We start from the raw sequence: 24,998 nt of genomic DNA, 5'->3' as shown, positions 1-24,998 counted from the left end.
TTGGTGCCTGCGGGTACAATGTGTAAATGGCTCCTCTCATTAATCCTGAGGCTGAGGGTTGATTCGTGCAATGGTTCTGCCTGCCTTCTCTCCTCGCCCATGCCCTCATCCATTTAGAGTTTGCTTTAACGCCAGCCAACGTTGAACTAAAGGTCCTTTCAGCTCTGGGCTAGCGTCAGTGCTGTTCCCTTTTGGCTGACAGAAGGTGCGTTAATTACCATCCACCCTGGTTGCTTGAGATGCTTAAAGATGGAGGAAGAAACAGCAACAGTTGAGTTGAAGGGTGAAGCAGCCAGCAATCTACCTGTTGGGAGGTACAGTCAGCCTTGAAGAAGAGAAAGCGGTGGAAGGAAATGCCCCAAGTGGCCAGGCCAGCATGCAGTTCATAAATCTCTTGCTAACGTGTATTGCTTAACTAAACAGCGACTGGGTACAAAGTGGACCCGTGAATTTATGAGTGTTTCACGACCCCCTCCCCCCACTATTCAGATGGTCGGAAACTATTTTATAGTTTCACTGACAGACAACCATTCCATTTCTCATCTCGATGCCTCCGCTGCTCTTAAATAAAAAAAGGGAGGTTTTTTTTTTCAATGACATTTGCGGTAACTCAAATTCATTCTGCACAGAGGTGAGGTTAAAATGTTCAATGATGATCCTTGTGACTAATTGTACAGTGCGGCCCTTCACAGTGGCTCCCTCAGATGGCGACTCCCAGGAGTGCAGGTATAAGCCCCTTCTCGTTCTGCAGCAGGCAGCCCTGGATGAGTGTCAGGAGGACTGCATGAGACCGAGACGTTTAGCAGTCAGTGACTTACCCTGTAAAAGATAAGGTCAAGTTTCAATACATTTAACACAAAGTATTAAGATTCATTTATCGCCACCTATTGGGAACACAGGAATCAGGAGCAGAAGTAGACAATTCAGCCCTTCCAGCCTGTTCCACCATTCAATTATAGTCATAGAGGTTCACAGCATGGAAACAGCCCCAACTTGTCCATGCCACCCAGCTTTTACCACTAAGCTAGTCCCAATTGCCCACATTCCAGGGAAAAATGTCCCAGTCTATCCAGCCTTTCCTTACAAACCATCAAGTCCTGGTAGCATCCCAGTAAATCTTTTCTGCACTCTTTCTAGTTTAATAATATCCTCTCTATAATAGGGTGACCAGAACTGTACACAGTATTTCAAATGTGGCCTTACCAATATCTTGTACAACTTCAATCAGATCATGGCTGATCTCTCCCTGGTCTCAAATCCACCTCCCCACCTGTTCCCCATATCCCCTTATCCCTTTTTTAAAATTAGAAACATATCTATCTCCTTCTTGAAACTATTCAATGATTCAGACTCCACCGTGCGATGGGGCAGCGAGTTCCACAAATTCACCACCCTCGGCGAGAAGTAGTTCCTCCTCATCTCAGTTTTAAATCTACCGCCTCGCAACCTGTACCTATATTAACCATTGATATTGGCAGAGGTGTCAGAGGAGGTTGTAGAGATGGGCACAATGACAACATTTAAAATACATTTGGATAGGTACATGGATGGGAACGGTTTAGAGGGACATGGGCCAAACGCAGGCAAATGGGACTAGTTAGTTTAGGAAACTTGGTCAGCACGGACGAGTTGGGCCGAAGGGCCTATTTCAGTGCTGTGTATCTCTATGACTCTATTCAATGTTGCACATGAATATTTCATACCATCCTCACTTCCATCATCTACTGCATTACAATCACAGTTTTTTCTCTTGTAATCTTGAGTTGTCTTGGAGGAAGGGTTTTTTTCTGTAATAAGGGAGGATTGCATTTCTGTTAAAACTTACCCTATCGCCGGAATTCTACCACCCCGCCTGCCACAGGTATCGGAGCAGCCGAGGGGGGGACAATGGGAAGGTCCATTGACCTCGGGCGGGATTTTCCGGTCTCGGGTCAAGCGAGACCATATTGAAATGCTGTCACATTTTCAGTGCTGGCCCGATGGGCTGAATGGCCTCTTTCTGCACTGTAGGGATTCTATGATTCCAGTCTATGATTCTATACATGGGACACTATGGGACAATTTAGCATGGCCAATCCACCTAATCTGCACGTCTTCGGACTGTGAGAGGAAACTGGAGCACCCGGAGGAAACCCACGCAGACATGGGGAGAATGTGCAAACTCCACACGGACAGTGACCCAGCCGGGAATCGAACCCAGGCCCCTGGCGCTGTAAGGCAGCAGTGCTAAACACTGTGCCACCGAGCCTGAAAATTAGCCATGTTTGTACAGAATAGCGGAACAGGCTTGAAGGACCAATTGACCTATTCCAGTTCCCATTACGTTCTTCTCCTGAAAGCTCACGATTCCAAATAAACCTGTTGGACTTTAACCTGGTGTTGTGAGACTTCTTACTGTGCCCACCCCAGCCTAACACCCGCATCCTCACATCATTTCTTCTACTGAAAGTGTTAATGCTGCTAAGAGTCCGTGTTTACTGGGGGTGCTCTCCCAAGCAGCCTTCCTTCATGTGCAGGGCTAGACTGTGGGTGCCGCTGTTTGACAATGATGCTATTTGCATTTAGCTTGCAGTATAGAGCTTTGATTGCAATTACCTAATTCCGTGTACACAAGGTACTTACAGTCGTGTCTGGCCCAGTTCCACATTGAGTGGAATGTCCGGTATCCATCTCATTAATCAAGCATGGTGTTTTACAAAGAATACCATTGACATATTATTTACACAGCGTTCAGCTTCTCCCGCTCGGAGGATGTTTATGGGCCTGTTGGCACGCGTTTCACGTCAACAGGGCTGTGAAGCTCTCAACTTACCACGCTGCGAGTGAATTTTTCCAACGAGGTTCTGCGACCCTGCTCGTTCTCAGACTGGAGAGGGGATGTGGAGAAAACAAAGCAGAAAGAATCACGACAGGAAAACCAGCGTAACGCGTAGCAAAGCGATGCAGAAATGATGGGCAGAGAGGAAGTTAGGCCTGAGGTGCACAGAGCTCCAGGGGAGCGGTGACACTAATTGCTGTTTCAAGTGAGGGGGGCTTGAGCTGCTTTGAGGGATCCTGTGTATGCTTAGTCCTGTTTGCTTCAGTCTATGCAGAGACTTCATTATAAGATATTTCTGTCTAACTCTGCTAAGCTTAACAGTTGTAGCTAACTTGACCACATGTAGAATCAGAAGGTTAAAGGTTAGCTAAAAATTGACTGCATTCCTAAAGGGTACACAATGCAGGCAAACATGTTTTTCACAATAGTAGTTGCAAGGATTGTTTTTCCAGATGGAGACAGACTGTGAAAAACACTTCCAATAATGAGATAAGGGTTGAAATATAGTTTGGATTTTGGTGTGAGTTTTTTCAGTGTTTGTTTTCGAGATCCATTCAGTGTACAGGGCTGTACAGGGACTGGCAGTAGAAGCCAGTCTCCAAGTTCACTTTTGCTTTTCACTTCTGTCATGTAAATTTTAAGTTCTGTTCAATAAAAGAAAACCATTTTAAAACTCGTATCAGTGTTGTCCCCTCGTCTATTCAAATGAATGAATGGACCCAACATGCTTAAAGCCCCATTGGCCTGACAGGAATAACATAGCGCAGTAAAAGAAAATGTCTCCAGTCGACTAAAGAGGGTGTATTTTATTTATTTATCAGTGTCACAATAGGCTTACATTAACACAGCAATGAAGTGACTGTGAAAATCCCCGAGTCGCCACACTGTTCGGGTACACTGAGGGAAAATTTAGCACGGCCAATGCACCCAACCAGCATGTCTTTAGGATTGTGGGAGGAAACCGGAGGAAACCCACGCAGACACGGGGAGAATGTGCAGACTCCACACAGACAGTGACCCAAGCTGGGAATTGAACCCGGGTCCCTGGCGCTGTGAGGCAGCAGTGCTAACCACTGTGCCACCGTGCCGCCCTATTGTGCCAGAACTAGATACATTTCTAGGAGTTGAGGAGGGGTAAGATGAGCCTTCGTATCTCTCCCTGATTGGCAACCAGTCACAAGTTGGAAGTGTATATGTGGATGTTGCGTGATGCCTCCTGCAGTCGAACAACCTGCTGACTCTCGAGCCTCACCCATGAATAAAAATCAATTGGAAATCGGGCTAGGTGTCTGGCTCCCGGGAGAAAAAAAAATTTGCCCTCACTGAGGGAGGAAGGCAGAAAATAAGAGATTGAAGCACTCACTTAATTAAAATTCCTGATTGTGATAATTCCCGATGGCCTCACTTTGTGGGGAAAATGGAAGTGTTTTTCAATTGCTGCTTGCTCTGCAGACCCAAGAGTTAATGTCCAGCTCTTCTCACCAGATGGTGGTGAGCTGCTTATCGAGAGCAGGCAGACAGAGTCCTGTATCCCGACCTCTCATTTTCTTTTATTTTATTGCTGATCTCTCAGGTCTCGTACCCCCCCACGGGGTGATCTCCCCATGAGAGCCACATCAAAGTTCCTCTGGGATGATGCCCGAAAGCCGATGAGCTTGTTCCGTAGCAATAACGTGCCCTGTGGAGTCTCACAGATCAAGCTGAGAACCACGAAGGACCTAATCCACCAGATTCTACCTTAGAATCATCAAATCCCTACAGTGCAGAAGGAGGCCATTCGGCCCATCGAGTGCACCAACTCCGACAGAGCATCTTACCCAAGCCCTATTCCTGTAACCCCACATATTTACCCCATTAATTCCGCTAACCTATCCCATCTTGAGATCCCAAAGGATAATTTAACATGGTCAATCCACCTAACCTACACCTCTTGGGACACTAAGGGGCAATTTAGCATGGTCAATCCACCAAACCTACAGATCTTTGGACTGTGGGAGGAAACCGGAGCACCCAGAGGAAACCCATACAGACACAGGGAGAACGTGCACACTCCACACAGGTGGACAGTCACCTTAGGCCGGAATCGAACCTGGGTCCCTGGCATTCTGAGGCAGCAGTGCTAACCACTGTGCCACCGTGCCACTGTGTTCAAATGAATTTTTAATTTTGCTCTTGTTTCATGCCCCTGTGTCCTAGCTCTTGCTGAGGTGCTGTTCCACAAGCCCTCGCGCTCTCACCCAGATATCATTTCTTCTTTACTCTTGTCCGGGACGTGGGCATCACTGGGAAATCCAGCATTTGTTGCCCATCCCTGATTGCCCTGGAATCGTGTGGCTTGCTGGGCTGTTGCAGGGGGCAGCTAAGAGTCAACCACATTGTTGTGTACCAGGAGTCACAAGTAGGCCAGACCAGGTAAGGAGGGCAGATTTCCTTCCCTAAAGGACATTAGTGAACCAGATGGGTTTTTACAACAATCGTTTCATGATCACCATTACTGACGCCTCGCACTTTTTTGAACGTTTCAGATTTTATTGATGGAATATAAATTCCACCAGTTGCCATGTTGGGATTTGATCCCATGTTCCCAGGGCATTGGCCTAAGCCTCTGGATTACAAGCCCAGTGACATTACCATTATTGGTTTTCCCTTTCTCTGAGGGAATCTTTGGATACCTGCGATGAGCTTGCTGGGGGGTGAACAGATCTGAGGTTTTGGGCCTTAGTAACGCATCAGCATGGCCGATTTACCCAGGAGCTGAATTTCCCAGCCTGCCCCGGTGTCCATTCTGCCGGCAGAGTCAGCCCACCATTGGCTGGCGGCGGGATCTTCTGTTCTAGCCGAGAGATCCTGTGTATGCTTAGCTCTGTTTGCTTCAGTCTATGAAAATACTTCATTTTAAGATATTTCTGCCTATCCAACTAACTGTGCTAAGCTTAACAAGTGTAGCTGCCTTCACTATATGTAGAATCAGAAGACATGATGGGTTAGGTAAAAATTGACTGCATTCCTAAAGGGTACACAATGCAGGCAAACAACAGCATAACAGCAGCTACAAGGATTGTTTTTCTGCGAAGGATACTTCCAATAACGAGATGAGGATTGAAATATAGTTTGGATTTTAGAGTGTTTCAGTTCAGTGCTTTCAAGTTCAGTACAGGACCGGGCTGAGAAGCCAATCTTCACTTTTCTTTGCATCTGTCATGTTAATTTTTAAAAAGTTCTGTTCATTAAAGGAAAACTCGTACCAAGTGTCGTCCCCTTGTCTCTTCAAACGAATGAATTGACCCAACAGCGACAATGTTTGTGGGGTTTTGCATGCCCCGTGTCCTCCAGCGCCAGGAAATGCGCTGCCGAGGGGTCACCATCGGTGGGACTGGAAGATCTCGCCGGCCGGAAAGGCTGGAAAATTTCAGCCCCAGGGCCAGTCAGCTGAAAATGAACTTCACTGGGCAGCAAACCAAAACTGGGGAGGCGGTGGCCTGGTGGTATTATCACTAGTTAATTAATCTAGAAACTCAGCTCATGTTCTGGGGACCCGGGTTCGAATCCCACCACGGCAGATGGTGGAATTTGAATTCAATAAAAAAATATCTGGAATTAAGAACCACAAAACCATTGTCGATTGTGGGAAAAACCCATCTGGTTCACTAATGTCCTTGAGGGAAGGAAACCTGGCGGCCTTACCTGGTCTGGCCTACATGTGACTCCAGAGCCATAGCAATGTGGCTGACTTTGAACTGCTCTCTGAAATGGCCGAGCAAGACACACAGTTCAAAGGCAACTAGGGATGGGCAATAAATGCTGGCCCAGCGACGCCCATGTCCCACCAGTGAATAAAAAATTAAATCACAAAAAGAGATTCTCAAATATTATTTTGAAATGTCAGTGGGACAGGAATCTGGGACATTACCTTCTTTTTAGATTGTAAAAGCTCCTGATACCCATTGGAACGCAGGAAGCGAGCGTAGCTGTCACTTTTCATCAGCTTGTAGATGTGTTCCTGAAAAGCAAGGTGAATTTCAGCTGTTTCCCCATCACTCACTGTTGATCACATAATTGCTCACCTAGGACATCTGACAGCACATACCCACAGCGGAGGCAAACTCATCCGATCTTATCAGTGCGGTGTCTGAGGCATTTTAGTTCATAGAATAAAATCCCGACAGTGCAGAAAGGCCATTTGGCCCATCGAGCCAGCACCGACAACAATCCCACCCAGGCCCTATCCCCGTAACCCCACATATTTATCCTGCTAGACTCCATGACACTAAGGGTCAATTTAGCATGGCCAATCCACCTAACCTGCACATCTTTGGACTGTGGGAGGAAACCGGAGCACCCGGAGGAAACCCACGCAGACATGGGGAGAACGTGCAAACTCCGCACAGACAGTGACCCAATTTAGTCATGGCCAATCTACCTAACCAGCACCTGTGGAGGAAACTCACGCAGACACGGGGAGAATGCGCAAGCTTCACACAGACAGTCACCTGAGGCCGGAATTGAACCTGAGTCCCTGGTGCCAATTAAAGGTGGCATGATGGCACAGTGGTTAGCACTGCCACCTCACAGTGCCAGAGACCCGGGTTCGATTCCCAGCTTGGGTCACTGTCTGTGCGGAGTCTGTACATTCTCCACGTGTCTGCGTGGGTTTCCTCCGGGTGCTCCGGTTTCCTCCCACAGTCTGAAAGACATGCTGGTTGGGTGCATTGGCCGTGCTAAATTCTCCCTCAGTGTACCCGAACAGGCTCCGGAGTGTGGCGACTAGAGGATTTTCACAGAAACTTCATTGTAATCTTAATGTCAGCCTACTTGTGACACTAATAAATAAACTTTAAACTGTGAGGCAGCAGCGCTAACCACTGGACTTCCCATTTATCTGCTTTGTCGGTCATCAGGTTCCTCAAAGCTGTTACCCCTCAAAAAACACTCACAACTTAGTTGAACATGATTTGCCCTTAATAAATCCATGCTGGCTATCCTTAATTAACCCACATTTTCCCAAGTGACTATTAATATTTAATACCTAGTCCTGCCCTTCTTCGAGCCAGGTCTCTGTTATCACCACAATATCATATTTCCATGTGGCTAACTGCATCTGCCATTCACCAATCTTATTTACCACACTCCATGCATTCACATACATGCACTGCAACACTCATTCAGACTTTATTTCCCTCTTACCCACTTAATATTTTCCATCTAGTGCTATCTGTATCTCCATATATTCTTTTTTGCCTTGGTATCCCCTCTCTAATTTAATCTGCAGGCGTTCCCACTCCCCTGCCAAGTTAGGATCAACCTTCTCCAGGAGCACATGGGCAAATCACCCCATGAGGAAATTGGTCCCAGCTCTGTTTCGGCACCATTTATCCAGTCTGTACTGGTCCCATCTCCCCCAGAACTGATCCCAATTATAGAATCATAGAATTCTTACAGTGCAGAAGCAGGCCATTTGGCCCATCGGGTCTGCACTGACTCCCTGACATCTTACCCAGGCCATCCCCGCCGCCCCGCCCCCACCGCCCTATCTCTGTAATCCCCGTGCATTTACCCCGCTAATCCCCATAACCTACACATCTTGGGACACTAAGGGGCAACTTAGCATGGCCAATCCATCTAACCTGCTCGAGCAATGCAGCAAGTTGGGAGAATCCCGGACTATGACTTTAAGATGTTCAGTTCAGGTAATGGAGGCAATATCCAACTTGCCTCCAGGATGGAATCTCTCCTTTTCACTGGATCCACACAGGGATGAACAGCGACTGTCAGTGCTCTGAATGGTGGACCAGGACACCTGGCACAGGCAGCGGGGTGGAGGTTGCACATGCTTGTTGATATGGTCACAGGGAAGTTAAATTCAGGCTGGGACCTCATTACTATGAGTTGGGCCTGCGACCCATGCTAATAGAGCAATTCACTGTCTGCTTGGCCATTTGATGGGGGAGGAGGTGGTGGAATCGGAATCTGTTCAGATGTTCCTTCTGCAACCTCTTGCTGAACAGGTGCTGGCTATCTCCAAGTGGTGCCCGAGACACTGGATGCCCCTTCCCACCAAATAGATCCACCCCCAATGAGCAGCTCAGTTGTGCACTGTAGTTAACTTAGAATCATAGGATCATAGAATCCCCGCAGCGCAGAAGAGGCCATTCAGTCCATCGGGTCTGCACCAGCTCTCTGACAGAGTATCTTATCCAGCATCCCCCCCACACCCCCCACATCCCTGTAACCCCACACATTTAGCACAGCCAATCCACCTAACCCGCACATCGTTGGACATTAAAGGGCAATTTAGCATGGCTAATCCACCTAACTTGCAGCATGAATATCACACACTGTCTGAGCCAACACTAATAGCAGGATGCAGTGTCTAAGTGACTCGTCATGTGGGCAGCCCCATCCCTTGCCCATCCCTCTCACCTGATCCCCCCACCCCTTGATCACCCTGCCACTGTGCACCCATCTCTGGGCCCTGCCCCCAACTCCATCATCCCACCTCCTTGATCATGCCACTCCTACGCGTTCCTCCTTCTGCCTCTTTGGCACTTCACCAAGTGCCTCTCCCTCTCAGTGTGCCATGCCCTGGGTCCACCATCCCCTCTACTGGACAGCAGAACAGACTGGGGGGGTTGAGTGATAAACTCTCAGGCATGACCAGCTCTAACCATCTATCAGGCTGCCAGACCTTAAAAAAATACCCCCATGTTTGTTTTGCCGTGAGTGGCTAAAAAATAAACTTCAACAAACCTGCGCATCCTCAAATATGTACCTCCCGGGATCCTTGACATTCTGGCTGGTTATCTCGTATGAATGGGAATCCAGGTTGATGGCACTAGGAGCCCCTGGGGCAAGGAACTCCTGCCAGGTTTCTTGAACCTTGTCCGGGACTTCCAGAAGGGGACGCTTCTTCAGGTCCTCTGCAGCCAACCAGAACCTGCAGAGAGAAGGAAAGGACATGGATTGAAACTGGGCAAAAAAGGTCATCACTTAAAGAGAATTGGTCAATCCAATCTTTTGCTGACAGACAAGCAACCTCATCACGTTAGTTTATGTATTAATGTCACAAGGAGCATTGCATTAACACTGCAATGAAGTTACTGTGAAAATCCCCTTGTCGCCACACTCCTGTTCAGGAACACTGAGGGAGAATTTAAGTTGATTTATTAGTGTCACAAGGAGGATTACATTCACACTGCAATGAAGTTAATGTGAAAATCCCTTAATCGCCACATTCCTGTTTGGGGACACTGAGAGAGAATTTGATAATGGCCAATGCAGCTAACCCACACATCTTTTGGACTGTGGGAGGAATAGGCGGCACGGAGACACAGTGATTAGCACTGCTGCCTCACAGCGCCAGGGACCTGGGTTCGATTCCCGGCTTGGGTCACTGTCTGTGCAAAGTCTGCACGTTCTCCCAGTGTCCGCGTGAGTTTCCTCCGGGTGCTCCGGTTTCCTCCCACAGTCTGAAAGACGTGCTGGTTGGGTGCATTGGTCGTGCTAAATTCTCCCTCAGTGTACCTGAACAGGTGCCAGAGTGTGGCGACTAGGGGATTTTCACAGTAACTTCATTGCAGTGTTAATGTAAGCCTACTTGCGACTAATAAATAAACATTAAAACCAGAGGACCTGAAGGAAACCCACACAGGCACAAGGAGAACATGCAGACTCTGCATAGATAATGACTGAAGCCAGGAATTGAACCTGGATCCCTGGCACTGTGAGGCAACAGTGCCAACCATTGTGCCACCGTGCCAATAAGAGGTTACAGCTCTGAAGAAAGACGTGGAGATGAAAAAGTTTTCAAAGGGTCAGAGAATGTTAAAAAAAGAAAAAGATTTTAATTTAACAGGGACACCCTGAACACAGTTCCCTGGACTTGTTAAAGGAATCCTGGTAAAGTCAGGACTTTGCTCTGGTTAATCAAATTGTAAATGAAGGTAAGGCTGCCCTCAAGTGGTCACAAATCTTTTGGCAGAATGACAGAAATATTTTAATATGAATTCCCCAAGCTCTCCAGTGCCCTCCGTACACCAGCAGCGTGGTGGGAACTCTGTCAGCGTGGATTGGTGTGGGCTGCTCTGCAGTGCAGGAAGGGTTGGAATATACAATGGCGGAGTGTCAAATGAGACTCATGGCCCTGGGGGGATCTTCTTAACGTTAGGGCTGGGATCTTGCCGGTTTGGCACAGCGGTCAATTGGCGTGGCGAGAGGGTAAGATAGGGCAAGAGGTGAAAAATCAGTTTGGCACCTGGTTTCCCGTCTTTCACGATCTTGCCGGCCCTGTTTTGTCGGCTGATTTCAATATTAACAGTGTCATGAACAAGCCCAGGATGTGATAGCCCGGCCTCACTTATCTTAGTCCCCTCACCGGCTACACCCTGTGCCAATCAGGAACCCGACAAGCCAGCAGCTGGTCTTCTTCCGGGTCAAGGACCCCTGGAAGGCAGATTCCGCCTGCCGAGAGCTCCTGGCCAATCAGAAACTGGCAACCGCCCCCCCCCCCCCCCCCCCCCGGCCCCCCCACCCCCCTCCCCATACATCAGCAGCACCACCCCCGGCTTGTGGACGGAGCCAGGTGCAGGTGAGTGATGGCAGGGTGGGGGAATCGCGGCATGGGGGTCGCAGGGGAGGGTCAGCATCTCGGACAGGGTGGCACGGTGGCACAGTGGTTCGCCCTGCTGCCTCACAGTGTCAGGGACCCGGGTTCGATTCCCGGCTTGGGTCACTGTCTGTGTGGAGTTTGCACTTTCTCCCTATGTCTGTGTGGGTTTCCTCCGTGTGCTCCGGTTTCCTCCCACAGTCTGAAAGACGTGCTGGTCTGGTGGATTAGCCATGCTAAATTGCCCTTTAGTGTCTAAAGATGTGTAGGGTAGGTGGATTGGCCATGCTAAATGTGTGAGGTTTTGGGGATAGAGCATGGGTGGGATGCTCTATGAGAGAGTCGGTGTAGACTCGATGGGCTGAATGGCCCCCCTTCTGCCCTGTAGGTACTCGATGGTTGTATGACAGATGATCATTTGATTTTTTTTATGGGGTGTGCCCGAATACCTTTCATGCTCCAACATGGTTTTGCACCTGATTAAATATCCCCCTGGCACCAAACGTGCCATGGGGGGAGGGCACAAGAACATGCCCTCCATCCGCATTCTTGGTTCCAAAGTCTAAATCATCAATATAAGTTGTTGTTCAGTTATTTAATAACACAAACCGAACCCCCGTCTGTCTGCAACACAAACCTTTAATCATCGTAACATTCGAGTAATTACACTGAGTAATTACAGCTTGTGAATGTAATAGGCAGAGACAGTGGTGTAGTGATGTTGTTGCTGGACTCGTAATCCAGAGACCCAGGGTAATGATCCGGGGACCCGGGTTTGAATCCCACCACCACAGATGGTGAAATTTTAATTCAATACAAATCTGGAATTAAAAAAACTAATGATGACCATGAAACCATTGTCGATTGTCATAAAAACCCATCTGCTTCACGAATGCCCTTTAGGGAAGGAAATCTGCCGTCCTTACCTGGTCTGGCCTACATGTGACTCCAGAGCTACAGCAATGTGGTTGACTCTTAAATCCCCTCAGGGATGGGCAATAAATGCCGGCCTAGCCAGCGACACCCACATCCGTGAATAAATTAAAAAAAGAATGAGTAGAGTCTGAGCCACACTCACTGATTGCTGACATAGTTACTGTAAAGTTTATTTATTAGTGTCACAAGTCGGCTTACATTAACACTGCAATGATGTTACTGTGAATATCCCCTAGTCACCACACTCCGGTGCCTGTTCAGGTACACTGAGGGAGAATTTAGCACGGCCAATGCACCTAACCAGCACGTCTTTCGAACTGTGGGAGGAAACCGGAGCATTTGGAGGAAACCCACGCAGACACGGGGAGAATGTGCAGACTCCACAAAGGCAGTGACCCAACTGGGAATTGAACCCAGGGCCCTGGCGCTGTGAGGCAGCAGTGCTAACCACTGTGCCACCGAGCCTGATGGGGTTGATGCTGACAATGAAGCAACAGGGTTTTTATTGAGTAAGAAGCAGGGAAGATTCACAGCTTGACTAAAGTATTCAGCAACATTGAAAACAATTCAGGCAGATCCGCGCTGCACGCTCCTGCTGGACTCACCATGAAAGCGATTGATTGGAATTGTCATTGATGTTCACAATATAGAACTTGCAGCCCTCATCACGGGGAACAGTTTGTTACATCAAGGCCCCAGAGTGAAATTTAAACCCGCTAAAGTATCTTGAAGTGCACTCTTGTCTTTTCAAGCAACGATGAAAGAAGATTATTGCAGTTATTAAATATTGAACACCATGACTCTGTAACAGCATGAATGACAATGTTGGGTTTGGCAGCAGCCACACACTCTCATCAATTCAATGCTGATTCTTTCATCTCAGCGGTTTATGAAATAAATCCCTCCCCTCCTAAAAAATATAATGATCGGCTTCGTCTGGAAGCTTGGGGGTTCGTTCATATTTCCATCAGTGGCAGTACACAATGGTAAAGGACACAAGGGGTAGATTAGAGGTGAGGGAAGATATGGAGGTGAGGGAAGATATGGAGGTGAGGGAAGGTATGGAGGTGAGGGAAGGTATGGAGATGACGATAGGTGTGGAGGTGAGGGAAGATATGGAGGTGAGGGAAGATTTGGAGATGAGGGAAGGTGTGGAGGTGAGGGAAGGTATGGAGATGTAGTGGACCAGGATGTCATGGAGGGAGCGGTCCCTGTAGAATACTAATGGAGAAGCATGAGGGGAAGATGTGTTTTGTGGTGGCAGAACCATGATCGGGTCTCCCTTGTCCTCACTTTCCACCCCACCAGCCTCCACATTCAAAAGGATCACCCTCCGTCATTTCCACCAACTCCGACATAATGGCACCACAACCAATCCATTTTGGCATTTATTCCCCACAGGAGCACTCATCCTAAAGTATATTTCAACACCCATTTATTTCTGCTTTCAAACCTACCTAACATATTCTGAAATGTAGATATTTTCCTTACTGAGAATTCTACAGTTTCAAAACCCCCTGCGTTAATAAAAAACTCTCCCGTACTCTGTGCTAAATATTTTAGATTTCATCTTTTGTTTTTTTAACCCACTGGGATGTTTGCATTCCCAAACTGATGTTGGGGGCGGCACGGTGGCATAGTGGTTAGCACTGCTATCTCACAGTGCTAGGGACCCGGGTTCAATTCCTGGCTTGGGTCAGTGTCTGTGTGAAGTTTGCACATTCTCCTCGTGTCTGCGTGGGTTCCCTCCGGGTGCTCCGGTTTCCTCCCACAGCCCGAAAGACGTGCTGGTTAGGTGCATTGACCGTGTTAAATTCTCCCTCAGTGTACCCGAACAGGTACCGGAGTGTGGCGACTAGGGGATTTTCACGGTAACTTCATTGAAGTGTAAGCCTGCTTGTGACACTAATCAATAAACTTCAATGCAGCGATGAGTGTCTTACCTTAGATTCTCAGAGCTGAATTCAGATTCTAGAAACTTCAGAAATTGTTCCCGACCCGCAGGATCCTTTAGCATCTCATCGAAGGAGAACCCCCATCTCTTCACACGCTGCTGGTTCGGTTCTTTGCTTAACATACACAAGAAAGAGGGGAGATAAATTCTTTATTGCAACAGCAACTGTATCATTACATTGGGTGGGATTTTCTGCCCCCTCCCCCTTGTGGCACGTTTTCCATGGAGGCAGCTCGTCATTGGCCACCGGTGGGACCTCCCACTTGTGTTACACTTCATTGGACCATTGCAGAAGGCCAAGGACAGACACATGAGTTATGAGGGCAAGGTTCTGAGTTAAAATGGCAGGACACAGGAAGCTTAGCGTCATGCTTGCAGACTGAGCGAAGGTGTTCCATAAAGTGGGCACCCAGTGTAGGGCCCATTCATTCCTTGGAATAGACGAGGACAGCACTGGTACAAATGAAACCTAAAGAGAAAATGCTGGAAAATCTCAGCAGGTCTGGCAGCATCCGTAAGGAGAGAAAAGAGCTGACGTTTCAGAGCCAGATCTGAGATTTTCCAGCGTTTTCTCTTTTGGTTTCAGATTCCAGCATCCGCAGTAATTTATTTTTAACTGGTACGATGAATTTCTTTTATTGAACAGAACTTAAAGAAAATTAAACCATTGCAGAAGCAGAGAGAAAGCAAACATCGAGATTGCCTGTGAAGCCAGTCCCTGTACTGTATTGGACAGGATCGCAAAAGACAAACTGTCCACTGAACACGCACTGAAACCAAAACATATCTTAACTCTTATCTTGTTATTGGAAATGTTTTCCTCAAGCTCTCTCTGTCTAGAGAGAACAGGTTTAGCGGCCGTGTTATCAAAGTTTGTTTTGCTTGCTGTGTACTTGTCAGGAATGCGGTCAATTTTCAGCTAATCAGCATGCCTTCTGAGTTTTAAAATGTAGTGAATTTAGCTCTATAAGTTAGCAGTGTTAGTTACCCCCCAGCATTTAAATGTAATTGCAGAGACAGAAATATCTTAAAATGAAGTCTTTGCATAAGTTAAGCAAACAGGGCTCAGCATACACAGGATCCCTCACCCGGTTTGCATTTAGTCTCCCCAATGTAGAGGATACTACATTGGGAGCAGCGAATGCAGTCGGCCAAATTGAAGGAGGTGAGAGTAAAATGCTGCTTCCTCTGAAAGGGGACCAATGGTGACCCTCGCACACCACAGGTACTGCAGAGGCAGAGGGTGCAAACGACAAGAATCCCTGTTGACAGTGACAGGACTGAAAGATCCCATCACCGGCCAATGCCAGACTGTCTCTTCTTCCACATAACTGCCATGGAGGCGGGAGGGGGGGGGGGGCAGTGACCCGAGGCCGGAATTGAACCCGGGTCCCTGGCACTGTGAGGCAGCAGTGCTAACCACCGTGCCGCCATAACTGGTATCCATGCACGTTCCACTCAATTGCCAGTTTCTTTCAACAGTAAACAACAGACTTCCTTTCTTACCTGGCTTCCATATCCCAGAATGTGGTGTCCTCACTGATCCATGGGTTCGGTGGTTCCTGTGGTGTCAGCAGTGGATCATATTCCAGATACTGCTCTGCGTAACCAACCAAACTGCAAAGCAAAACACCAACAAGTGTAAGGACAAGGGCACAAGGCTGCAGATGTTGCATGGCCAATACACCTAACCAGCACGTCTTTCAGACTGAGAGAGGAAACCGGAGCACCCGGAGGAAACCCACGCAGACACAGGGAGAACGTGCAGACTCCACACAGACAGTGACCCAAGCCAGGAATCGAACCCAGGTCCCCTGTTCGGGTACACTGAGGGAGAATTTAGCACAGCCAATCCACCTAACTAGCACATCTTTCAGACTGTTGGAGGAAATTGGAGCACCCGGAGGAAACCCACGCAGACACGGGACAGCAATGCTAACCACTGTGCCAACTGAAAACAGGAAATATCCAGCAGGTCCGGCCTAATCTACGGAGAGTGAAACAAAGCTAATACTTCAAGTCATCAAATTTTTGACAGAACTGGAAGAAGTTAAAGATATAACATTTTACTTTCAACATGTACAGGGCCAGGAAAGGAAGGAAAGAAAGGAAATAAAGGGGAAGGTCAGTGATTTGGATAAAAAAACAGCAATGCTTGAATGACTCTAATGGTTTAATGAATCTAGAAGCAGTTGGTTATAGGATGGCACGGTGGCACAGTGGTTAGCACTGCTGCTTCACAGCGCCAGGGACCCGGGTTCAATTCCTGGCTTGGGTCACTGTCTGTGTGGAGTTGGCACATTCTCCCCGGCCATAACTTTCCTGTCCACCACGGGAATTGGAGTGGGTGAGGGGCGGACCATGGAAAGGTCCGTTGACCATGGATAGGATTTTATGGCTTCAGGACAAGTGAGGCTATAAAATTCCACCCTCCGTGTCTGCGTGGGTTTCCTCCGGGCATTCCGGTTTCCTCCCACAGTCTGAAAGACGTGCGTGTTAGGTGCATTGGCCATGCCAAATTCTCCATCAGTGTACCCGAACAGGCACCAGAGTGCGGTCACTAGGGGATTTTCACAGTAACTTCATTGCAGTGTTAATGTAAGCCGACTTGCGATTAATAAATAAACTTTAAACTGGTTAAAAATCATGTGTCGCTCATTTAAGGCAGAGATGCGGAGAATTATGTTCTCTCAGAGGGCCAGGTACGTCTCTGGAACTCTCCTCCTGAAAAGGCAGTGGGAGCAAAATAGATTCTTGATTAACAAGGTCGGGGTGAGGGTGAAAGGTTATCAGGAGGGGGCAGGAATGTGGGATTGAGTTATGGTTAGATCAGCCATGATCTTATTGAATGGTGGAGCAGGATCGAGGGGCCGAGTGGCCTACTCCTGAACCTCATTTGTATCTTTGGCGGAATTTTTCCGTCCTGCCCTCCATGGGAATCGTAGCGAGCAGGGGCGGGCTATGCAAAGGTCCATTAATTTCAAGCAGGAATTTCCGGCCTTGGGGCAAGTGCGGCCAGAAAATTAGCTGACTGGCAGAAGGCAGAGAGTGGGGATAAAGGGGTCTTTTTCAGTTCGGCAGCCAGTGACTAGTGGAGTGCCTCAGGGGTCAGTGCTGGGACCACAACTTTTCACAATATACATTAACGATTTGGAAAAGGAACTGGAGGCACCGTTGCTCCGTTTGCAGATGATACAAAGATATGTAGAGGGACAGGTAGTATTGAGGAAGCGGGGGGGGGGCTGCAGAAGGACTTGGACAGGTTAGGAGAGTGGACAAAGAAGTGGCAGATGGAATACAATGTGGAAAAGTGTGAGGTTATGCACTTTGGAAGGAGAGATAGAGGCATAGTATTTTCTAAATGGGGAAATGCTTAGGAAATCAGAAACACAGAGGGACTTGGGAGTCCTTGTTCTAGATTCTCTTCAGGTTAACGTGCAGGTTCAGTCAGCAGTTAGGAAGGCAAATGCAATGTTAAAATTCACGTTGAGAGGCTAGAATGCAAGAGCAGGGATGTACTTCTGAGGCTGTATAAGGCTCTCGTCAGACCCCATTTAGAATATTGTGAGCAGTTTTGGGCCCCGTATCTAAGGAAGGATGTACTGGTCTTGGAAAGGGTCCAGAAGAGGTTCACAAGAATGATCCCTGGAATGAAGAGCTTGTCATATGAGGAACGATTGAGGACTCTGGGTCTGTACTGGTTGGAGTTTAGAAGGATGAGGGGGGTCTTATTGAAACTTTCAGGATACTGCGAGGCCTGGATAGAGTGGACGTGGAGAGGATGTTTCCACTAGTAGGAAAAACTAGAACCAGAGGGCACAACCTCAGGCTAAAGGGACAATCCTTTAAAACAAAGATGAAAAGGAATTTCTTCAGCCAGAGAGTGGTGAATCTGTGGAACTCTTTGCCGCAGAAGGCTGTGGAGGCAAGGTCATTGAGTGTCTTTAAGGCAGAGATAGATAGGTTCTTGATTAATAAGGGGATCAGGGGTTATGGGGAAAAGGCAAGAGAATGGGGATGAGAAAAATATCAGCCATGATTGAATGGTGGAGCAGACTCGATGGGCCGAGTGGCCTAATTCTGCTCATATGTCTTATGGTCTAAATGATACTTAGTGCAATCTCCTTTTCACTGGGGAGACCAAACACAGATTGGATGACCAATTTGTTGAACAGGGAAGGGGTGGGGTAGGCCACAGTCAGGGGTGAATTAAATTATTTTAAAAATGCCTGTCACCACTTTTACCTCGACGGAAAACATGTTGTGTGAATGTACTATTTTGCCGAGGAAGACACTTCATTAGCACACTTAAGTTAGCGACCCATTTGGGGGGACCCTGAATTTAATTTACCTGCTGCTGGCCAAGATGTCCCAGGCTCAGGAAAGACGGCAACGAAATGAAGAGTGGAATTTATGAGGAGGCGATGGCCTAGTGGTATTATCACTAGACTGTCAATCCAGAAACTCAGCTAATGTTCTGGGGACCCAGGTTTGAATCCCGCCACGGCAGATGGTGGAATTTGAATTCAATAATTAAAAAAATATACATATATATATCTGGAATTAAGAATCTACTGATTACCATGAAAACCATTGCCGAATGTCGGAAAAACCCAGCTGGTTCACTAATGTCCCTTCGGGAAGGAAATCTGCCGTCCTTACCTGGTCTGGCCTACATGTGACTCCAGGGCCACAGCAATGTGGTTGACTCTTAACTGTCCTCGGAACAAAAGCGACTAGGGATGCGCAATAAATGCTGACCCAGCCAGCAACGCCTCTGTCCCACAAATGAATAAAGAAAATTTAATGCAGCCCACTAGAGGGGGCATGGGACCAAGAAAATAGAAAAGGAGTATGCACATCAGATTCCGGTGTCAGGAAAACTATGCCAGACAGCTCCAGTGGGTGGTGACCAGAGTTCCACCTTAGACGTCCAGGTTAACATCTAGAAGGAAAGCATGGATTGTCTCCTGCTTTCATTTGATGGGGGTCTCATAGCATACAGGGCCAACTAACAAGTGTTAAAATGGTTACAATCATAGGAGAAGCCTGTCAGTCTTCAAATACACACATAGAATCTATAACATAGAAAGAGGCCATTCGGCCCAACTGATCCATGCTGGTATTCATGCTTCACATGAACCTCTTCCCACCTCACCTCATCTCATCAGCCTATTCTTCCGACCCTGTTCTCCCTCATGCATTTATCCAACTTTCCCTTAAATGCTCTTAGTTTCCCCATGCTTTCTGTTTCTTTATTCATTCATGAGACATGGGCGTCGCTGGCTGGCCAGCAATTGTTTCACACAGAGGGTGGTGAGTGTATGGAACTAGCTGCCAGACGTAGTAGTAGAGGCGGGTACAATTTGGTCTTTTAAAAAGTGTTAAGACAGTTACATGGATAAGATGAGTATAGAGGGATATGGGCCAAACACGGGCAGTTGGGACTAGCTTAGGGTTTTAAAAAAGGGGCGGCATGGACAAGTTGGGCCGAAGGGCCTGTTTCCATGTTGTAAATCTCTATGACTCTATCCCTATTTGCCCTTGTTCAGAGGACAGTTGAGAGTCAACCAGATTGCTGTGGCTCTGGAGTCACATGTAGGCCAGACCGGGTAAGGATGGCAAATTTATTTTCCTAAAGGACATTAGTGAACCAGATGAGTTTTTCCGAAGATCGATAATGGTTTCATGGTCATCAGTAGATTCTCAATTCCAGATATCTTTTATTGAATTCAAATTCCACCATTTGCTGTGGCGGGATTTGAACCCGGGTTTCTGGATTAATAGCCTAGCGATAATACCAATGAGCCATCATCCCCCCTGCTAACACCTTCCACATTCTCACTGGACAATGATGTTTCTCCTGAATTCCATGTTGGATTTATTAGTGGCCACCTTATATCCATGTCCAATCACTTTGGACTTGCCCACAAATCGAAACATCTTCCCTATATCTACCCTATCAAACACCTTCATAATTTTAAAAGATCTCCAGCAGGTTACTGCTCCATCTTCTCACTTCTAGAGGAAACAGGGCTAGTTTGTTTAATCTTTCCTGATTTTCTCAATACCATCAGCCTTCCCCAAGAATGTAAAAATGTTGAATACAAAATCCACCTTAGCTCATTACTGAATGAAACCCTTACCTTTCCGCAACTTTGGACATTTTCAAACAATGTCTCTCAAGCTGGATATTTAATAAGGTTATCTGGAAATAGAAGGAGATAATGTTTAAGATGTGTATAAAATCAGGTGTAGCTACATGCTTACTCAATCAACTTATCCAACATATTGTGTGCACATTAAATCTGTCCAGGTCCCTCCACGCCGACGCTATTATTAAGAAAGACCACCAAAGCCTTTACTTTCTCAGGAGGCGAAGGAAATTTGGCATGTCCACGACAACTCTCACCAACCTTTACAGATGCATCATAGAAAGTATCCTTTCCAGATGTATCACAGCTTGGTATGGCTCCTGCCCTGCCCAAGACCACAAGAAACTACAAAGGGTTGTGAACGTAGCCCAGTTCATCATGCAAACCAGTTTCCAATCCACTGATTCTGGCCGATATTTTACGATGTCGCGAGGCTCATAAAATCCCGCCTGAGGCAAACGGAGAATTCCGGATTCTGTCTACACTTCCCGCTGCCTCGGAAAAGCAGTCAGCATAATCAAGGACCCAAGCACCCCGGACATTCTCTCTTCCACCTTCTTCCGTCGGGAAAAAGATACAAAAGTCTGAGATCACATACCAGCTGACTCAAGAACAGTTTCTTCTCTGCTGCCATCAGACTTTTGAATGGACTTACCTTGCATTAAGTTGATCTTTCTCTACACCCTAGCTATGACTGTAACACTACATTCTGCACCCTCTCCTTTCCTTCTCCCCTATGTACTCTATGAACAGTGTGCTTAGCTTGTATAGCACGCAAGAAACAATACTTCGCACTGTATGTTAATACATGTGACAATAATAAATTAAACCAAAATCCAGCAGTGTAAGCATCATATTCAAAATGCATGTACCATGTCGCAATTCACAACAGTCTATATTATCTTGATCGGTGTCACAGTTGGCGGATAAGTGAGCAAAGGCTATTCGATGATTAAGTTATGAAGTGACAAGGTTTACGATGCAATATTATGCAATGAATGGAAGCGCCTTTAGTCTTATGTTACCTGTTTCTTCAGATCTTCTTTTGCAGGTTGTTTTGCTATTGGTGCTAATGTATGTACAGGACTGTGTGTCTGTGATTCTTCTGAAATCCCGTACACTGACTGATTACAAAAAAAAAATGCCACGTCAGAAATGCACCGTCGATCCCTATTTCCTGTTCAAATTCTGCCACAAAACATGCACCATGTAGTCTAACCATGCACCTGAAAATGAGTGATTTAGGGCAGTGCACGGCAGGAAGTCTGCCATGACCGTTGTTTCTCTAAAGCACATCTGGCGAGATTTTCCATCCCGCTCCATCGGCGTGCCTGCTGGTGGTGGGGACATGGCGGGATCTTCTGGTCCAGCCAATGTCAACGGCACTTTACGTTGTCCGCCAGCCACTCTGGCGGGGAGCCCACCGCGGGGTTTCGCCATCAGCGGGACTGGAAGATCCTGCTGGCAGGATGGGCTGGAAAATTCAGAGCATCATCACAAAAACCGGGCGGGGTTTTCCGACCGTGCATGCCCGAAGACCAGAAATTCCCACTCGAGGTCAATGGACCTATACATGGTCTGCCAAATATTCTGTCCTGCCCGCTGCACTTCCCACGGCGGGCAAGATGGGAGATTTCTGGCCAAGGTATCTTACCATGAGTCACACAGTGGTTAGCACTGGGTTTGATTCCCAGCTTGGGTCACTGTCTGTGTGGAGTTTGCACATTCTCCCCATGTCTGCATGGGTTTCCTCCGGGTGCTCCAGTTTCCTCCCACAGTCCAAAGATCTGCGGGTTAGGTTGATTGGCCATGTTAAATTGACCCTTAGTATCAGGGGGATTAGCAGAGTAAATGTGTGGGGTTACGAGAATAGGGCCTGGATGGGATTGTGGTCAGTCCAGACTTGATGGGCCGAATGGCCTCCTTCTGTACTGTATGGTTTCTATTAGGACAATCTTTGCTCAATTAAAGGCAGCAGCGATGACTGACCAGTTCACCTTTAATTGTTTGTCTTTGGCAGAGGGAGGAATGTTGGCCCGGACTGAGAGAAAATGCTTTGTACCATCATGGCCCATCAAAAGAAGCAGATGGGAGTTTCGTATGGCATCTCATCTGAGTATTGGCATCAGTATTCAGTCCAGCATGCAATGCCAGCCTGGAGTGTCTGCTCAAGTCCAGCACAGTTGAACAGCTAAACCAGCCAACATGCAATCCATACACCCAATCCCTCCAGCCCAGATGGAGTGTCTGGTATGCAGAGATACTGTGGGTGCAAAGTGGATGCACATTTTTGGAACGCCATCATCATTTCCTTTCACCATCAACCAGAATTCAATCCAAAGGTGCCACGACAGTGATTTGTTTTGCGAGATTTCTGTAATATATTGAGTATTTCCACGAGGAACGGATTAAGGGGAGGATGCTTGTACGCACCTTCTTCACTTTGTTGGGGTTTTTCATCCTGCGACACTTCCTGATGTCCATTTCCGTGGTGTTCACACAGCCAGGCTGCAGGGAGAACGAGATAGAACTATTTTAAAGAGAGACCGTGAGAATCTCGATGGATTACTATCTAATCCACCACTGCTCATGACAGAGTTTACTTCCAATTGTTAGCCTGGGCAACTTGCTCTTCAACATACCTGAGACACAATATCATGGGTGAACCCCAGTCCTTCCCTCAGTAGCCATTATTCATATGTGAGACTTGACAATGAGTGCTAGCTGGTGGCACAGTGGTTAGCACTGCTGCCTCACAGTGCCGGGGACCCGGGTTCAATTCCAGCCTTGGGTGACTGTGTGGACCTTATACGTTCTCTGCATGGGGGTGCTCCGGTTCCCTCCCACATGTACAGCTTAGGTGGATTGGCCATGCTTGTCCAAAGATGTGTCGGCCAACTTCCACCACTGAGAAAAACTCTGAGGGGAGGCCAGAGAATTTCACTCCAAAGTAATTTTCTACACTTACGTTATTATTCCATTTATTATTTCTTCGTCACAAGTAGGCTTACATTAACACTGCAATGAAGTTACTGTGAAAATCCCCTAGTTGTCACACTCCGGCGCCTGTTTGGGCCAATGCACCCTAACCAACACATCTTTCAGACTGTGGGAGGAAACCGGAGCACCCGGAGGAAACCCACGCAGATACGAGGAGAATGTGCAAACTCCACACAGACAGTGACCCAAGCCGGGAATCGAACCGGGTCCCTGGTGCTGTGAGGCAGCAGTGCTAACCACTGTGGCACCTTGCTGCCCCCGCATATGTGAATGTGTATCCAGTCATTTTTGAATAAAATGGTTTATAAAATATCACGGCAAATGTGTGAATATATAGAATTCACTTTGCCGGAAAGCAAGTGAATTCTTTTAAAATGTTGTTTTTGCCCAAGTTGTTTTGGCAATTGTAGATTTGAACTTTGATCTCTTGTTCTTCCTGAGGTTCAAATATATCATGCTATGTTTTTATCTCCTCCCTGAATCTGTTGCGTATCATCCCACCATGGTCTATTCCAGCTCAGGAATCACCAGAGTATAAACCTGTTGAGTTCTATAAAGGGTTCCAGCCTCGGGTCACTGTCTGTGTGGAGTTTGCACATTCTCCTCGTGTCTGCGCGGGTTTCCTCCGGGTGCTCCAGTTTCCTCCCACAGTCCAAAGATGTGCGAGTTAGGTGGATTGGTCACGCTAAATTGTCCCTTAGTGTCAAGGGGGCGAACAGGGTAAATATGTGGGGTTGCGGGGATAGGGCTTGGGTGGGATTGTTGTCAGTGCAGGCTCGATGGGCCAAATGGCCTCCTTCTGCACTGTTGAACTTCTAAAGCTGATTACCACGTAGGGAATGAAGACAAAAATCTCCCCCCTATCTAAATTTGGTGTCATTTAGCCATAGTTATCCTGGGGTGGGATGTTCCGGCCCTCCCTTGGCATGTTTTCCAGCTGCAGAGGTGGCTCACCATTGGTTGCAAGGCAGGATCTCCCAGTCCCACCGATGTCTACGGCTTGTCTCACCCATCCTGCTGCTGGGGCACCTGCTGCAGGGAGGGGGGTCACATTCAGCAGGGCCAGAAGATCCCACCAGCAGGAAGGCTCAGAAAAGCCCACCCATTTCTCTCGTCTCTTCCTCTCTTTATTTTTAAGCTTTGCAGTGTGCGTTGCTCCTGTAAGTCATTCAGCAATAAACAGGCTGGCAATGGTCACTGATTTTATTTGGTTTTTGAGAAGACTCCAAAGAAATGCACTCGTAATCGCCAAGATCCTGCTGGCGTTCCTGCCGGTACAACCCTGACGGTACAACCCTGACGGTGAGGGATGCGTTGAACAGGAAATCCCATTGGCAACAGCGGGACTGTAAGATTCTGCCGCCAGCAAGCGGCACGTCGCCTTCCACTGCCGTGAAACCTGCCGCAGAGAGGGAACAAAGTCCCGCCCAATATCAGGATAAAATGACAGCAGACTGAAACCTTGCAGCTAAGAAGTGTGACGGAATGAACTTACAGGCTGGAATTTTACCGCTGCGTCCACCACGGGAATTG

General features: G+C 47.5%; 1 protein-coding gene across 6 annotated transcripts in view; it reads right to left on the bottom strand.

Annotated features, from left to right (window-relative positions):
• Window positions 1-725: 725 nt before the first annotated feature.
• LOC144506971 (regulator of G-protein signaling 6) overlaps window positions 726-24,998 on the bottom strand; it is a 111,435-nt gene continuing 87,162 nt past the window's right edge. Inside the window, exons 8-16 of one of the 6 annotated variants that reach the window (XM_078233446.1) lie at window positions 22,899-22,973; window positions 21,491-21,589; window positions 20,457-20,518; window positions 15,817-15,927; window positions 14,300-14,425; window positions 9,566-9,752; window positions 6,711-6,818; window positions 2,813-2,866; window positions 726-819 (exon numbers count right to left, since the gene is read on the bottom strand). In XM_078233446.1, coding sequence (XP_078089572.1) covers window positions 772-819; window positions 2,813-2,866; window positions 6,711-6,818; window positions 9,566-9,752; window positions 14,300-14,425; window positions 15,817-15,927; window positions 20,457-20,518; window positions 21,491-21,589; window positions 22,899-22,973 — 870 coding nt within the window. In that variant the 3' untranslated portion in view covers window positions 726-771. The remainder of the gene's footprint in view (window positions 820-2,812; window positions 2,867-6,710; window positions 6,819-9,565; window positions 9,753-14,299; window positions 14,426-15,816; window positions 15,928-20,456; window positions 20,519-21,490; window positions 21,590-22,898; window positions 22,974-24,998) is intronic. The other 5 variants (XM_078233444.1, XM_078233447.1, XM_078233443.1 and 2 more) reach the window with 5 other exon arrangements.

This window comes from Mustelus asterias, chromosome 18, assembly GCF_964213995.1.
Source record: "Mustelus asterias chromosome 18, sMusAst1.hap1.1, whole genome shotgun sequence".
Classification (NCBI taxonomy): Eukaryota; Metazoa; Chordata; class Chondrichthyes; order Carcharhiniformes; family Triakidae; genus Mustelus; species Mustelus asterias.
Note: the sequence above shows the minus strand (reverse complement) of the source record. Positions and strands in the feature narration are given on the sequence as shown.